This window comes from Condylura cristata, unplaced genomic scaffold, assembly GCF_000260355.1.
Source record: "Condylura cristata isolate star-nosed mole 26May11 unplaced genomic scaffold, ConCri1.0 scaffold00021, whole genome shotgun sequence".
Lineage (NCBI taxonomy): Eukaryota > Metazoa > Chordata > Mammalia > Eulipotyphla > Talpidae > Condylura > Condylura cristata.
In genome coordinates this window covers 33189024-33206909 of record NW_004567122.1, presented here as the reverse complement: position 1 = coordinate 33206909, position 17886 = coordinate 33189024, and the positions used below count along the sequence as shown (strand labels likewise).

General features: G+C 37.7%; 1 protein-coding gene across 2 annotated transcripts in view; it reads right to left on the bottom strand.

Moving 5' to 3' along the window:
• Positions 1-17886, bottom strand: part of KCTD16 (potassium channel tetramerization domain containing 16) — a 234545-nt gene that overhangs the window by 215488 nt on the left and 1171 nt on the right. Inside the window, exons 1-2 of one of the 2 annotated variants that reach the window (XM_004686841.2) lie at positions 11395-12104; positions 9911-11061 (exon numbers count right to left, since the gene is read on the bottom strand). In XM_004686841.2, the coding sequence (XP_004686898.1) occupies positions 9911-10745 (835 nt within the window). In that variant the 5' untranslated portion in view covers positions 10746-11061; positions 11395-12104. Of the gene's footprint in view, positions 1-9910; positions 11062-11394; positions 12105-17886 lie in introns of those variants that run through there. The other variant, XM_012727865.1, reaches the window with a different exon arrangement.

Genomic DNA, 17886 nt, shown 5'->3' with positions numbered 1-17886 from the left:
TAATTTTGGTAAGATTGCCTATTTTTTTTTAAAGATTTATTTATTTGTACATACAGAACTGGGGTACAGGCCAGAGGCTCAGGGGCGGTGAGAGGCTTCACCAGAGACAGAGTGGGGAGCAGAACAGGCAGATCAACGAAGTACACTGCTGAGGGGAGCAGCGGGCGGGTCAGGAGAGGTCTGCCACGCCATGTGGTCACCTCTGGGGCAGGCGGGAATCGAACTCATGAGGAAGTGGCTTTGGCTTCTTAGTGCAGTGCTTTAACCCGCTGCGCCACCAGGGAGGGCCAAGATTGCCTATTTAATAATGTTCATGCTTACCGTCCATGAGTAAGGAATATCTTTCCATTTCTTTGTCTTCTTCCATCTCTTTTCATAATATCTCATCATTTTTATTCTGTGGGTTTTTGCCTCCTCTACTAAATTTATTTCTACATATTTAATTCTTGTTGATGAAATTCTGAATGGGATTATTTTCTTTTTTTCTCATAGTTTGTTATTCTCATATATTGATTTTTAGCCTGCCATTTCACTGTACTGGTTTCTTACTTATAATGGTCTTTTAGTGTAGTCTCTAGAGCTTCTGTGTATATAATCAAATCACCTGTAAATAGTTTTACTTTTTTTCCAATTTAGATCTCTTGTGTGTCTTTCTCTTATCTAAAAGTTCTAGCTAGCTAGAACTTCTCATGCTATGTGGAATGGTAGAAGTAAGTAAGGACATTCTTATCTTAGAGAAAAAACTGTCAGTTTTTTACCATCTTTGTGATGCTAGCTGTAGGATTGGCACATATGATTTTTACAATGTTGATATATGCTCCTTATAATCCCATTTTATTGAGAGTTTTATATATAGCTGATATGTTCTATGCATCTAAGATATTATATGATTTTTATCTTAATTGTTTTTTTAAATATGTATTTTAGTTATTTATGCATATAAGAACTGGGATACAGGGCAAAGTTGGGGTGTGTGTGAGAGGACTCCCCAAGACAGAATGGGGAGCAGAACAGGCAGATCTAATGAAATACACTACTAAGGAAAGCAACAGGCAAAACAGGAGTAGTCCGCCATACCATGTGGCTCAGCTCCCTGGACAGGAATCAAACTCAAGCTGTAGTGGCTCCACAGTTGTGAGATTTAACCCCTTGCACCACCAGGGAGTCCCTCTTTCTATTTAGTTGATGTGGTAAATTACTGATTGATTTTCATATGTTAAGCCATCCTTGCATCCCTAAAATAAATCCCAGTTAGCCATGAATCATGATCAGTTTAAGGTATTGATCATGATTTTTATTATTTGCTTCTGCTATGCTTCATATGCACCATTTCCTATATCCCAAGTCACTATAATTTCTCTGTTCCCGTCTCTTATAGAAAAGTTGGTTTTGCCAGAGTTTTGCTCTTCTTTTCACTATTTAGTTGCATTGTAGTGTTGATCTGCAGTCTGCAATTATTGTCAAAACACAATATACAATAGCCTGAAAGTATCTTAAGTGTAACAAGTAAATATAATGGGTTACCTCCTAGTTTCATCAGTGTAACTAATTCACAATCACATTATATTAGTTATTCTCAGAATAAAAGGTCTCTATACATTGTGGTAGAGAAATTGTTCTAACTTTCTTCTTTGGAAGGGTACTGATGACTGAAAATAGGAAAGTATGAATTTCTTCACATGGGGTAGCTTTTGAATGGGTCACAGTAAGAGCCCCCATTAGCATTCTTATTTCCTTTCAATGCCACACAGAACAGCAACTCACAGTGTGAACCAAAATGTCTTGTTTTCATTTCTGGACCAATTTAAATGATCTTATTGTCAGTGGTGTACTAAATAACTATTTTCTGTCACCATGAATGAGAATACTCTCCAGGCTGAGATACATAAAATTTATTCTAAACCTGCAGTGACTGAATATGTAATTTAAATTCTAGTCTTAATTTTGATTTCTACCACATATTATCCTAAGTTCTAGAAAGTCACAAGTTGAAAGCAGTATGAGGGGAAAACCACTATTAATGACTTCCATTATGAAATAGCCAGGAGGGAATCAAAGAGTAACTAGAATGTGAATACTTATTGAGGGTTTTACTTTCATTTTTATTCAGATTCAGTTAAAATCAACCATGGAATTTCCTCCTAAAAAGTCACTTCTACATGTTTTTATTTTGTTTTGTCATGTTTTTAACATGCAGAGAAGAAACAAAATGGGCAAAGTATCCAAGAGGAAAATTAGAAACAGGTAGATTATTTAAAGGTGAACAGATGTTTTCATAATCCATGCCAGTGTTTTCATAATAACTTAATAACACTACCATATTCACTTTATATATGCCAACCACTGTTTCTCATAACAGTAAGTACTATTGTTATTTCAGTTTTACAGTAAAAATCTCAATCATGGAAGACTTATTGTTATTAAATAATGAGGGATTCAACTTCCAACAGTCTGGAATCCAGAATCCAGTCTCTTATCCACCAAGTTATGCTGCCTCTGGTATTAAGGGATGGTCATTATCATTTAAGGGAAGGGAGGGGAAAAGGAAATGGAATGCTTTTGGCAATAAGAAATCTCACGGCATAAGTGGCATTCTAGTTGGATTATTTTCCTGTTGGGCTATTTTCTGTATTTTGCCACACTTTTCTGAATCCAGAGTCCTCCTGGGTTTTCCTTAAGTCTGATCCCATGCAGCTTCTGCTTGTTCCTGCTTGGGTGAACCAATGAAAGGAAGGCCAAGAGAGTCTTCGCTGCTGGTAAATGTTTTTTGTTTTGTTTTTTTTTTTCAGTTCCATTGAGCTACAATCCTTGTGCAGGTGCTAAGAGTAGAGCATCTTTCAGTAAGAATTACAACTTATATGTAAGGTACTCAGGCTAGGGCCTGAACCAATCAACACAAAATAAGATATACCATTATTATTATTATTTATTAGCATTTTAATCAATATTATTATTTAAAGAACCATCACTGTTCTCCAGTTCTATTAAAAAATACTATAGGGTCCTACCTGGTACACAATAGGTTAAAGCATAGCACTATGAAGCTAGCTACACGAATTTGATCCCTTGTCAAGGAGGTGACTTATACAGTGTGGCAGACCTCTCCTGACTTGCCCGCTGCTCCCCTCAGCAGTGCATTTGTCAGTCTGCCTGTTCTGCCCCTACTCTTTCTCTGGTGTATCCTCTCACCCTCTGCACATCTGGCCTATATCCCAGGTCTTTTATGCATAAAAAAATAACATCTTTAAAAAAGAAATATTAAGGGCAGTGGCATCTGGGATCAAAACAGAACTCTGAAATGAGCATTTAAATTTTAACTATTTTGAAAAATATTTATGGGGTACCTATATTTTTACCAGGCACTATGCTAAGTATTATAATTAATATGATAGATACTATTCCTGTCTGACACAGAATTTATAGTCTAATGTTAGAGAAAGAGTTAAACAAACAAGTATGATTCAGTATTATTTGTGCCATGGTAAAGAAAAATAAGGTCCTATGGGGCAAAGACAAGAAGTGCCTTATCTAGACATGGTAGTCTTAGAAGATATCTAGACTGGGACCTTAAGTATTAGTTAATCAAAGAAGGTGGAGGGGAGAGTTCCAGGTTGAGGTAACATAAGGACAAAACTGGAGAAGCAAGTGTATAACAGCATCCAGCAAATGAGAAAATCTAGTACAGCTGAAGCTAGAAGTGCAAGGCACAAATGGCAACAAAGAGGATGGGATCGGAAGGGAAGTAGAGGCCACTGAAGGTGCTGAGGAGTAACCCGGTCAAATGATGAGGACAGCAGAAGACTAGCAAGTTATTGAATGACCAGAAAATAAAGTAGGAACCTCTTTTATTGCCTGCTGATTCATCGAAATCAACTTGGACAATGGATAGAATAGATTCCAGCTGCTATTAATTCAGATGATGAATCTGAAAAGATAGCCATAAAGAGATTCCTTGTCTTTACCTCCATAAAATACAACATTTTAATCTGTCAAAACAAATGAAAAATGGATTTGCCATCACCTACTACAATTGCTTGCCAGAAATACTAAATTTGAACTTGATCAAGTCTCTAAACTCGATTCTAGATTGAAGGAAAAGGTAGCAAAAGGTGGAGAATTGATGTATGGACAATATCACAGAGATCATAGCGATTAATAACCAATCCAGAGTGTGAAAAAGTTGACAGGAAAATTTGGTTTCTTCAAACAAATATTTTGAGAACGAGGGGGAAAGGAAGTAGGGAAGGAGAAGGGGGAGAGAAAAGGAGTGATTAAAATGAATTAAGATATGTATTTTACTGCTTTATTAAATATAAGTTGTACAATTTTATCTTAAAGATTTATTTATTTATGCCTAAAGAACTGGGGTACAGGCCAGAGGTGGAGGGGTAATGAGAGGATTTACCAAAAACAGAATGGTAAGCAGAACAGGCAGACTGACAAAGTACACTGCTGAGGGGAGTAGTGGGAAGGTCAGGAGAGGTCTGCTGCACCATGTGGGTCACCTCCCTGCCCTGGGATGGAACTTGTGCTGAAGCAGCTGCAGCTAGTTTTGTAGTGCTGTGCTTTAACCCTTTGCAACACCAAAGAGGGCCCCCCAGTGTTTTAAATATTATGAAAGAGAAAGAATAGAAACCGTGGCTGTATTTAATGAGTGGAGCTCTTTTGGACCCTGATTCATACAAATCAATTTTAAGAAAGCACTAGGAGGAAATCAGAAAGCTTGAAAATTGACTACACATTCAATAATATTTAAAAAATTGGCCCTCCCTGGTGGCGCAGCGGGTTAAAGCACAGCACTGAGAAGCTAAAGCCACTTCTGCAAGAGTTCTATTCCCGCCTGCCCTGGAGGTGACCACATGGTGTGGCAGACCTCTCCTGGCCTGCCCGCTGCTCCCCTCAGCAGTGTACTTCATCGATCTGCCTGTTCTGTCCCCCGCTCTGTCTCTGGTGAAGCCTCTCACCACACCTGAGCCTCTGGCCTGTACCCCAGTTCTGTATGCACAAATAAATAAATCTTTAAAAAAATTGCTTATTTTGTAATTGATATTGAAATTGTGTTTTGATATATTTTAGAATCTGTAGTATTGGATAGTACAGTAGATGAATGAAATAATCGATATCTGAAATTTGCTTCAAAATAAGTCAGTGCAGACAAGAAAAAAGTAAGGAAGAATATAGATGAAACAAGATTGCTTCTATTCTGATACTTGTAATGACTGAAGCTGAATATCTCTTTGAATGCAACTAAAAAAAAATAAAAATTTTAACTGATTTGCCAAGAAATGTAATATTTGAGGAAAGCAATAGCAAAAACCAAAGAAAAAGAGCAACTGTTGGTTATGAGGTAAAAATTGAGCATTCATCTGCCAGTTTCTGCAGAACCTTTTTCTATGCATTGGGCTGGCACTCTCTCCTGTAAAGCACTCCTCCCCATAATTTGTGTTTGGAGGTATTCCAAATGGAGCTTTGTAGCACATTTTCAGTTATTTCCATTTGTAATTTCTTTGAACAGATCTAAGCCTCATTAGGCCATTAGAAACAGTTGGTCTACCCTTTCCAGTCATATATGTTTTTAACACATCAAAGCATTTGGGGGGAAATCTCAGAGAGCTCCTCTTTCTGCCCACAAACTAACACTTTTCCTATAGCTAAATTCATTCAGTAATACCATAGACCTAAAAACTATTTTAATCATCTCACAAAAGTTTGGGCTTAGGTAAGAGATCGTGTTTCTCATGAAAGTGAAAACAGTATAAAAATATTTGGTGACATGCTTACATTACTGTCATTTTGAGCCCAATACCTAGAAGGGATATGAAAGAATTAAGAAATAACTTACATCCACCACCATTGCCCTTAACCATCATCTATAGCATCCAATACCTATCTGCACAAACACAAGTTTAAATTGACTTTACAATGAAGTATTTTATATAAATTGTGACTTTTTTTTAAATTATGAATTAAGAACTCTCCATTATTAAGAACACCCCACTTTGGGGTGTCAGCTGATCTACAACTACCTAAAGGTTTCTTAGCTACAAATACCTTTGAGAAAAGTACAACATGAGTTGAAAATATTCAAAATATAATGACAGAATAGGATTTTTTTTCTGATAATAACCCTTGATTATGGCATAGTAAAAAAGAACCTGAAAGCAGGAATGATTAAGACAGTGGAAAAGGAAGTCTAAGGTAGAAAAAGACAGAAGTCACAGAAGGATGATAAGTGGGTGGTGATAGACAGATGTGCCGATGTCATTTCTCTATGGACAATAAAAATGAAAGCTATTATTGGTCTTCTTTGAGTAGTCAGGGTAAAAGAGCTAGAGTTATATCAGGATAGATACATTTCCACACTTTTTCCTATAAAAACACCTCCTCTTTTTGAAGCCTTTAAAGTCAATGCTTGGTAAGTTATTCACAGTTACCAGAACCACAGATCCTTCCCAATACAAGGTCACGCAGCTGAATTCTAAGTGAACAGTCATTTTGTACCTACTTTCCCCCAACATTCCATGTCAACAGCCCTGGGTATATATACTTTATACAAAATAATCTAGGGTCTTTTGTGACAATAAACATTTAAATTTAAATAAATGAAGAGAGGAGGCAAAGGAAGAAAAGAGTTTAAAATGCATTTACAGCAATTTGTTGAAAGGTGATAAACAGATGTCTTTCTCTAAAGCTCACTAAACTCTGAAGAACACAGAGTATGTTTTTGAAGTAAGCAGCTGATGAATTCAGTTCCCTATTACTGGTGATGGTATTGTGCCTTTATTAGAAACAAATACCTTTAAATCTGAGTGCTTTCAGATATTTATATGAAGTAACTCACTGATGAGTAGGCACAAGGAAAGATGCATAATTCTCTCTAATCAAGAACAATCTTACCACTCTTTTGGGTATTGGAAAATGGCTCTGAATAAGAGGTTCATTTATTTCCATGCACTGTGATTTTATTCCTAAGTGGTGTGAATGGTTATTGAATATCTGTTTCAGAATTGGGACTTCTCTATTCCAAATTACTCAGTTCCCATTTCATTTAGTGGTAAATCAAATAGATATTGTCTGCTGTTTATGATATTGCCTTTGATATAACACTTAAAGAAAAAAATAAAAGTAATTATTTAGCTAGTTGGGTGGGTAAGGAGAAAAGCTATCATCTCATAGCTTTAAAATTAAAATAAAGAATATATCTACAATATTTTGTGAAGCAATACTATGACACATTTTTTTGGTCATATTTAATTGGTTGCAATTATGGTATTTTGGTGTGTGAATGATACAGGCAAACACATTTCCTACCTACATCTTGAGCACATACAATACCTGTTGACTTTTTAGTTATTCACAACTCTATATTAACAAAATAGTCAAAACTACCAGATATTGACCACCACTGTAGGTCCATATGAAGATTAAATAAGGCAAGAACCAGTTAATAATTGACAGAAGAATTTTGGTATCCCAACTGCCCCTTAAAAAAATGAAAGACAGATAAGTAAATGGAATTTCTCTATGACTGTCAGTCACTACATGCAGTATATTAACTTCTCTTTCATTATTTTTGTACTGTAATATGGTTCTAGGCAAAGTGACTTTGCATTATCCCCAGGTTACTAGAAGATTCTGATTGCTTGAAGTTAATCCCTTAGATATAAGCAATTAGAGTCTTCTAATATAATTCTTTTATATAAATTATAAATATAAGAACATACAGAAATTTATATAGATATTGATCCCTATGCAATGAGCATCTTGCATACAGTCAACTCCCTGCTTTGAAGTACCTCCCATGGTTTTGGCCCATTAACCCAAGCACAAACAGCTTGATGAATTAATGCTTATATAGGCACAGTTGGCAGCTTCTAATTAAATAATTATGGTTAAGCAGCTGCACGGAAGCTGTTACGCACCCTAGAAAGCCAGCTGTCAGTTTTATCAATCCTAAGACAGAGGAAGAGTTAATACTTAGCTCTGTATGTTAGATACAAAAAAGAAGTATATCATATGCATTATACATACATACATACATATATATGTATACATGTACATATATATGTATGTATGTATGTATGTATACTGTACAAGATGGGGTTTCTGTGTTTAGTGTTAGCCCTTCTGTGGAGAGATGGAGAGCATATTGCTCCTCAGCAACCTCTAGCATTCCAATAAAGAAGAACACAAGTATATGATCAAGAGAACAGAACCTCTCCAGAGAAATCTAAAGAGGACACACTGTTAGATGGATGAAGCGTTGATGACCACAGAAAGGGCACTGAGCTAGTAAGAAAATATATTAGATTCTGAATTTCATTTAGATAAGCAAGTGATTTAAAAAATATATAGTGTGGTCTTTGTTGGAGAATGTGACTGGCATGATTGCATTTATTTGATTAAAGCTTCATAAGATTTTTTTTTCAAATAGTAGGAATTTGAAAACAAGGAAAATAATTAAAATCTGCATTAGCACTCTTTCTAAGATGCCTTTTTCAAACATTTGGAGAATATATTTCTTCCATAGAATCACAGGTAATATCATATTCCTTTATGGGAAATTAAAAGGCTATAGTCTTATCTCTACACTGGTGGGAATTCACCAACAGAAAGGAAACAGTATCTGGTAACTAAGCTCCAACACAGAGAAAGATACAGATCAAAGACAAAAGCCAGAGATAACATTATCAGACCAAATAATGCATGTTACTGCACACCAATATGCTCCTGAACTAATAGCTGATATCACTTTTCTCCATGGGTGGTTCTTCCCATGCAACCCAAGTGTTTCAGTTCTAAAAACCAAATGTGTGATAACCCAGTTATTAAATTCAGTTGGGATTTGCTCTAACATAAAAACAGAGGAAATCCAAATGTTAACACCAGGAACATTTTTATGGAATCATTAACCCAACTCCCAGGTCAGGCCTACCGAAAACTCAGCAGTTAAACCAGGGATTAAACTTTACATGCTAATTTATTTTTCTCCCTTCAGATGTCAATGGCTTATAGCTTATTTAGAATAATGCCATTCATAAAACAAGGCAATCTGTATGTAAGCTGTCATTTAAGCAAATGGACTGACCCCTAAGAAACCCTTCTTATAAAAGCTTCAGTATAATTGTTTCCTTATCTCTTTCCCTCTGGTTTACTCTTATGTCAGTAACTCTATCACCTAAGCTATCTGAAGATGTTTTCATGTGACTGACGGTTCTCAAGGATCTAGTTCCTTTAGATGGATCTTAAATGATGTTCAGCTTAATTAAGTCTGCAGTGCAACTCAAGTCTCAGTACAAAATGCTAAAGAATCAAACAGCAGATTTATTAAGCCCATAAAAGTAAATTTCTGACAGGAAAGGGGGCAGGGTGCTAGAAAGGGGGCCTTTCATCAGTCTATACTGCCATCTAGCCAAGACCACATCATTCCAAGCAGCATCCATTTGTGTTTTCAAAGCCCCTGATGAAAGCAAGTTTCAGCAACCAGCTTAATAGACCCCCAAGTTCAGATGAAAGCATAGACAGAGCACTTTATCTTTGCTGAGTCTACTAGTCTCCTATAAGCTAACATCTAAGTTCCACCATCAACCTGTTCTTCACAATTTAATAACCAGCAAGCAGAAATACACATCTCTTTTCATCCCACATATTACTATACCAGTATCATTTTCATCTTGTGATTTTGAGTTGCTTAAATACTCTTTGATCTCATTTAAAAAATAGATAATAATTGCCTTAGGTAAGGCATGAGAGCTGAATTATATATAACCTCTAGCACTCCAGCTATAACTCGAGGGTGAAAAAAAATCCCCAAATAGTATTCCTTAGACATTGACTGAGCATGCAGACCACAGACATCTGTTAAAAGAATCAATACATAGTAAAAGTAAAAAGAACTCTTTTTACTTACGGTAGAAGACATATTCAGTGTAGCTTGACCAGATCTTGTCATCTGTATACTGGTTGATGAAAGATGCTGTCACTGAGGAGTTACAGGCCACCATGTGGAATCCACACTCTGACAACATATCAAAAGCCCTTTCCAGATGCTTAAATTTGAGATAAAATCGGGAGGTGTATCTTTCAGGGGCTCGATCAGGGTCTCTACTTTCATTCAAAGTATCTCCAAAGACTTCTTTTGCCAAGGAAATCCTTCCACAAACCAAAATCCGGGGAACTCTCCGAAATTTGGCATCTGCCTGCCCCTCCCTGCCCATGGTGCAGGACCCCCTATAGCCCACAGTAATGAAACCCCACTTTCGGTCTGCAGGGAGGAGTGAGGAAGGGGGGCAGATTCTTGTGTCGCTTCCTTGGGAGGCATCTTCAAAGTCACTGTGGCAGAATTCTTCTGGGCTTTGTTTAATTTCATCAGGGGTCAGAAGTTTGACCAAGTCTGGGAGCTGAAAGTACTCAGCTTCCCTTTTCAGTCTTCCCCTTTCTGGAAAGTGATCAGGCAGGACCACCTGCCTGTCCCTGAGATAGTCCAGAATATAACGGAACAAGAATCCATCTCTATCAATGAAAAATCTCCCCTTGGAATCCTTGGCTATATCGTTAGCAGTGTCTCTCTTTGGGGAGAACATTTTCCACAGGAGGGAATGAGGGATGCTGATTAATGTGGAATGGCGAGTGAAATAAACTTGACCCCCGACATTCAGCTCCACAACCTCAGGGAAGGAGTTGGAAACGGCGGCCCCTTGTTCGCGAGGAGGATAATATCGACTACAGTTTCCACTCAGAGCCATTGTCCCTTTTTTCTTCCTCTTCTCGTATTTTGATTTAAAGGTGAAATCCAGCGGAGTCACGGCCTTATCATTTGCCTCAACTTGGAGGAGGAAGGATGCTAACTTGTTTAGAACAACCTCCTCTTTTCCCAGTTTCCTCCCCGCCAAAAAGCAAAATTTAGGAGAGTCTACAGGTGAAAGGAAGCTGCAAATGAAGTTGATACCCTGGCTGATGGTGAGCTATTACTTCATAGAATGTAATCAACTCATCTCCATCCAATCTTCCTCCAGCTCAGTGGACAAGGCAGGCCAAATCTCCAGTTACTCAGAGGTCTGTCTGAAGGAAAAGAAAGAAATTATTTCTTCAAACCCAGCATGAGTAGAAAGAGGAGAGGGAAAGGGAAAGGGAGGGAGGAAGGAAGAGATTATTTTACATAAGCAGCCCTGAAACTACTGATTTCAGCCTTTCTTTGGCTAAATTGTAGCTTCTCTCATGCTATTTTGTATCTACATGTTTATACACATGAATCTGTCCCCACCAGTTAGTATTAATCAATTTCTAGTTTGATTTCTACATTAAAAGGGAATAGGCAATTTTCAACTTCTAAAAGGAGGGTTTTGTTTGTTTGTTTGCAGCTGAACAGGTAAAGCAGAACACCTTGGTGCTTACCTTAATAAGTGCTGGAGACCCAGTTCTTGTGAAGAAATAACCCATTTGCAAAACAGAATCCACAGCCACACTGAGTCTGAAGCTTGTCAAATCCCAAAGAGGTAAAGGACAGAGGTATCAATGAAAAGTGCCAGAGAGATGTACTCTTTGAAAATAATATTTTTATATATTAAATATTCATATAAATGTATATTTGTAAGTCTGTATTTATACATTCACTCCAATCTCAAGTTAAAAACAAGTGACAAAAAAGTTAAGCTGGGATGAGAAGTGATTTGAAAGAAGAGCTGAGAAAAATGCTCCACAAAAGCTTCTCTGGAAAAAAAAATAATAATGATAATCAAACCTTTAGAAAGAATCCTTAAAACAGAAGAGAGTTGCAAAAGGTGTCTGGGACTTAGAAGTGCTTCAGAAAGCCCAGAAACAGAAAGACAGATGTGCCCCTCTGGGGTCCCAGGTAGCCACCACACCTGCCGGCAAGGGCAAACGGGCTCCCATGTTCCGGGCAGGTGGGAGCCGAAGGCGGCCGCTGCAGCGCAGGGATGCCGGAGTGAGTCTCGGGCTCGGGCTTCACTGGCGGCGGAGCTGGGTGGTTCTACAGTTCCCAGTGCAGTTCGGATGCTGTTGTTTCAGCAGTGCAGGCAAGAAACCATCCAGGGAAATGACTATTACATCATCTTAAAGGAATATGGCTTGGAGAACGCGGAGGCAGCTCCCAGTCACGTCCTCCTCAGTGACAGGTCGGCAGGACTGTACGGGGACGCCACTCTCAGGCATTGGGTAGGAGAGTCCCAGGCGCTCTGGACTTGGGGCGGGGACGAAGCGCAGCGCAGCCACTTCCCTCCCAGTCCTGTCCCAGAGTTGAAGTTGGCGAAGACCTTTTCTTTGCCCTTCTAGCCCTTACCTCCACCACCACCACCATTCCTCAGAAATAACCCCCACCCCAGTGGTGAGATAAACACAAATGATTTTTCATTTGAAAAATTCACAAAAAACCGTTTGCACATGTATTGAATTTCTATTGAAAGACACATTTCCCCTTCTAAAGCTTATTAAAAGAAAAACAAAACAAAACAAAACACTGAATGACCCCAATGTTGAAGCTACAAAGGGGCTTTTTTTTCCCCCCAATCTAAAAGAGTTAAGCCATATTCTCTCAAACGACCTCCTCTTTCAGCATCCCTCTATCACTATCCTTCCAGAAAATACATACATAATAAATAAGCATATTCTCTCTGGAATTAATGATGCATTCTTTAAATGATTACATGATGCACTGGTACCCACAGTTTTGGCAAGACATTACCTGTAAGAAAATTTTACCCGTCACCTTTTTCTGGGGCTGTTTCCTTACTGAGCATCTCTTTGTATGTACCTCCCACCCCCCACTCCCCACCCCCAGCTCATCCCAAGAGGACTTTGGTGGAAGACATGCCTGCTAAGAGACATTTTACTCTTGTCTCAAAGGGCTCCCTTAAGTGCATCATTAGAGCTTCAGGAAGGCATTTCCAGGGCAACCTAATCCACTAACAAAGTGCTTCCAGTTGGATCTGCCAGTCAATAATGGCCCAGCCAACAGCTTACAGTAAGAGGGCCATTTCCCCTTTAAAAATGCCAGTGTCTTAGGACACATTCTTAGTAAGAATATGGTAGTCTCTTAATGAATAATATATGTGAGCACACTCCATCCCAAACAATTGTTATTAAAAAAAAGGAAGAAGAAGAAGAAGAAGAAGAAAACCAAAACGGGAGATGAAAGCATGAATTATATACATTTTATCAAGTATATGTGTTTATTACCAACTCTTACCTCAACAATTAGCTTAAAGAAGGACTCGGGATAAATTAATTTCTACTGTAACGCATTTTACTTTCAGTGAAAGAAAGAAAACATTCAGAGTATTACCTAACTATACAACACCTGATTATATTTGGCTTTGATTTTTGCCGTTGCTGTTGTTTAAGCTAATGTATTAACCTGTTCTGGCCTCAATCTTTGGGATTTTAAGGCCGGGACCAATCAAGGGAACTTGTTATTTGATGCACTTATATCGCCATCTAGTGCTTCCAAGCTATCAGTGCCGCATTCTCGAGCGACTTAGCTGCACACAAAATGTTAGATTTCTTTACTTAAAAGCTTTTGTGGTGACTCAAGTATTACCTAACATGCACTATTCACCATAAAGACAAAATAAACATTTAATTTCATCAGGTAAAATGAAAAAATAAGTCTGAATATATGCCTTTTAAATGGCAGGATTGGCTGTAGTTGAAAGTATATGAACATTTTATTTCTAGCAGAGTAGGCCAAAGCAATAGCTTTGGAGATTGGATATTAAATATTTCAGGGACAGTCTGACAGGAAATGGAGAACAGGAGAAAGGAGACAATTTTTAAAGATAAAAGGAACATGAGAGATAGGAGTCAACCATCTCATCTTAGAGATTCAGAAACTGAGGAACAGAGAAGGAAAACACTTCTCAAAAGTCACACAGCTATGGAGTAGCAGAGAAAGGCTTAGGCCACTGACTACTCAATATGATCAATGTCTTGTTTTTAACCTAAAATATTCTAGAATATGGGTTAAAAAGAAACAAATGAAAAAGACAAGAACTTCAAGATTACAATACATTTGGGGAAAAACAGCCAACTTAAAGAGTATTCTATGTTAAGTTAAATTTCAAGAATAAAAGATGTTACAATGAAAGGAAGAGAATTCTAGATTTCAATAATGAAGAACCTTGTTGGTTGGTCTGCATTTAATGACTAAACTACTTTGAGGCATAGTTTTAAACTCTTTTTTTAATGCAGTAATTGGAGAATCTGGTGAAGCCTAGTTTAAAAAATACAAGAATTAAAGTTCACATGCAATCCTTTTCTGTTTTAAAACTGCACACACACTGACAAAAAAACACTTGAAGCATGAAAAAACAAAACATACCAGCTAGCCCTAACCATTGTGACCTATGTTTGGACTGCAGCTCTTGAAATGCACTATGTATCAGTATTATTTAATAATCGGTGTGACTATCTTATGTTTTGTACAATTGTATTGCAATACATTATTTGTGTTAGAAGTGTTCATTTATTACAGTAAACAATTAAAAATAAGCAACTGTGTGCTAGCTTCTGTGGGTACTTTTTAACCTACTTCATTGCTTTTAATACATATATTTTTTTAAGATTTGTTCATTTATGCATATAAAAATTAGGGTGTAAGCCAGAGTTGCGGGGAGTGAGAGGATTCACCAGAGAGTGTGGAGAACAGAACAGAATAACCATAAGAAGTTGTGAGAATCTAAACCTCCCACTTTTTGAGAAGTCAGGGCATGCTTCAAGATTGGCACAAAGCCTATTTATGCTGGGGTCTGCAGGGTCCAGGTTAAAATCATCTGACCTGTACTGTTTCTAGTTCCTTAAGTTTTCAGGGATGCAAACAAATAAGGAGTGAGATTAAAGAGATAACATATGTGAAGAGCAGAATACCTCATAGAAACATTTAAGTAGTGCTAGAATAAGCCTATGAGTCTCAGGGAGGCTGTCAGTAAGCCTGACTATTTGGTGCCTTAACAGAGGCAAGAAGCCAAATGTAGACTGTAAGAGTATTCCTGTCCTTCCTGTCAGCAGATAACTCTGCTAGGGGTATTAATCTCTCCTGGTAGCTCTCCACTGAAATATTGTGGGATGCGACACTCGGCCTGAAGCTCAACACACAGCAATAGATTTGTTGTAAGGAAAATGAAAGGAAAAAAAAATGTTCCATCCTGTTTTTGGTAATAGTCAAGCCTATAGCACATCATACCATGGGTAAGTTGTGGAATTGATAAAATGTGTCTTAGCCTCTGTTTCCTGTTCCCCACTTTCACACACTCCCATAGCTGAATGTGGAAGAGTATATTCTCAAAAGGACAATTTTAATTTTGGAATCATGTGATCACCTCCCACATCCTCACACCCTAACACATCCTTAAGTTCCTATCCCCTTGAGCAGACAGCTTTTCTGCTGACTGTAATTGTTTTCAGGGATGGAACTGATCTCATAAACTTACTAAGATGCTAAGATGCTGTGCATTCATTGTATTGTGTGTCCCAACCATGCCTCGATTATCATCACCGTCACCATAGTAGCTACTTCTTATGGGCCCCAGCCATCAAGTCCTCACAACGATCAGTATCCCTCTTTCAGATCTGCCTGTTTGACTGTGTGACATCAAAAATGATATTCAATGTCCCTAGGCCAGAATTAAAGGGAGATAAGAAGACCCACCTCCCAGTTATGTTGAGCAGATGAAATTCTATAATGCTTAGAAGACCTGGATCACATTCTCTGACTGTCTAGTTGAGTGCTTTATAAATGCCTTTAGTTTCTGTGATAGTGTTAGAAGTAGCTGTTTGTTTTTACCCCCATATTGAGGTGTAAAGGAAATGTGAAAGATACCCAAGGATTTCAAGTGTACTTTCAAAATCTACGTTCTTTCCATTATGCACTTTGCTCTTTGCACTATGCAGATTTTCAAGTAAACTTCATTTCTTTTAATACATACTTTTTTTTTAAGATGTGTTCATTTATGCATATAAAAATTGGGTGTAAGCCAGAGTTGTGGGGAGTGAGAGGATTCACCAGAGAGTGTGGAGAACAGAACAGGCAGAATCTACTGAAATACACTGCTGAGGAGAGCAATAGCAACACAGGAGAGATCTGCTATGCCATATGGCTTAGCTCCCTGGTTGGCCAAGGATTGAATGGGTGCTGTTGTGGATGGCAATAACTTGATAGCATTGTGTCTTTAACCCCTGTACCATCAGGGAGGCCCAAATATATTTATTTTAATTGTAGGATTTCAGACTTTGGTAGAGGAAGTTAGGTGTCAGAATAGAAAACTATAGAATCATCAGTATCACAGTAACTATTGTGAAAATACCATCTTTGACTAGACAAGTCCTTTCTATTCATTGAATAAGTGGCTTAAGATACAAAGCTGAATGTATTACAACCTTTGAAATTAAGCAAATACATACATACACACACACCACCATAACATGGGAAGTAAAGATGAAAAGTTCTAGATTCTTGAACATTCTTATTTGCAGAAACATGCCTGCTGCTGTGTGCAGTTTTTAGTTGTATATAGTTCACCTTTAATTTGGACAAACCACATGACATAAAGTAGCCTCTGCTTCTGTTTCTACAGAGTGAACTATCTCCCCTTACATAGACATGGTGTCTGACAAAGATAAAATACAGTCACCAAATCTTCAGAGGTATATTAGGAAGTAATTTCCTATGTAAGAAACAAGGAATACAACAAAGAATGTTCTATTCTTATTAGTTAACATAGAGCCATGCAAGAAAGAATTTGAATAAGACTTGTAATTTTAAAGTTGGAAAAGGTAACCCTGTGAGGTCAGTCACTACAAACTATGATTCAACTAAAACGGGGAAGGAATAGCTAAAGCTATTCATGTGACCATGGTGCCTCTGATACAGAGTGTATAGAAAAAGTTCTTCCAAGTCAACTCTGATTTTAAGGTCTGAGCTTTTCTGATGATCTGAAAATAAAGTACAGCTTTTCAGGTATGAAGATGACATTACTGAGCGTTACAAGTTTTTTGTGCGGCTGGGGGGTGGGGGTGCGGTATTTATGCAGCAGAGATGGATGTATGGTCACTTGTTAGGTTTCTCTTCAAAACAAGGATACTTTTCTGGAACGAATAATGAAAATTATGAGTGTTCAGTTTCGCCATCAAATGAAGCGGCTTGGACATATGTGCTTTGAAACTGATCTCATCGGCATAAACCCAACAGAAATACAGACTCCATTTCCTAAAATAGATCGGCAAATGAAGGGAAAAGATAGAATCTAGCTGCCCAACTATCAAACAATTGGTTCCAACAAGTACTCATGAAATATTTAAGAAATAGCTTGAAAATAGCTTCTTCCTACGGTCCTTCCCTCACAGCCTGCTTAGCCATATTGTATTATTCACTGTGCGATACTTGTTACATATGTGGTACTGTCAAGGCTGGCATCATCTCTAGTATGTTTGCTCTATATTGTTAAATACATATCTTGGGAAGAGAGTGATGTCATTTATATTTTTAATTAATAAAAAAGGGCAGTATGTACTACACACATGTAACAAAGTATCTATGATTATATTAGTAACTAGAATATTTTTACCTGCTTAATTAGGAGACTTCATTTTTCAAATGGCATCTTTCTTGTCATTCCAAAACATGTAACAGATGAAAGTAGTATCAAGTCGGAATACGTTTAGGTATTCAGTTCAAAACTTATTTAAAAAACAAACTGCCAATACTCTCTAGAGTACATTTCTGGTTTTGTCTTTTTTTTTTCTTTTCTAAAAAAATGTATAAGGGGGCCTTCCTTGGTGGCACAGTGGATTAAAGCACAGAAGCTAAAGCCACTTCCGCATGAGTTCCATCCTGCCCACCCCGGAGGTGATCCACATGGCGAGGCAGACCTCTCT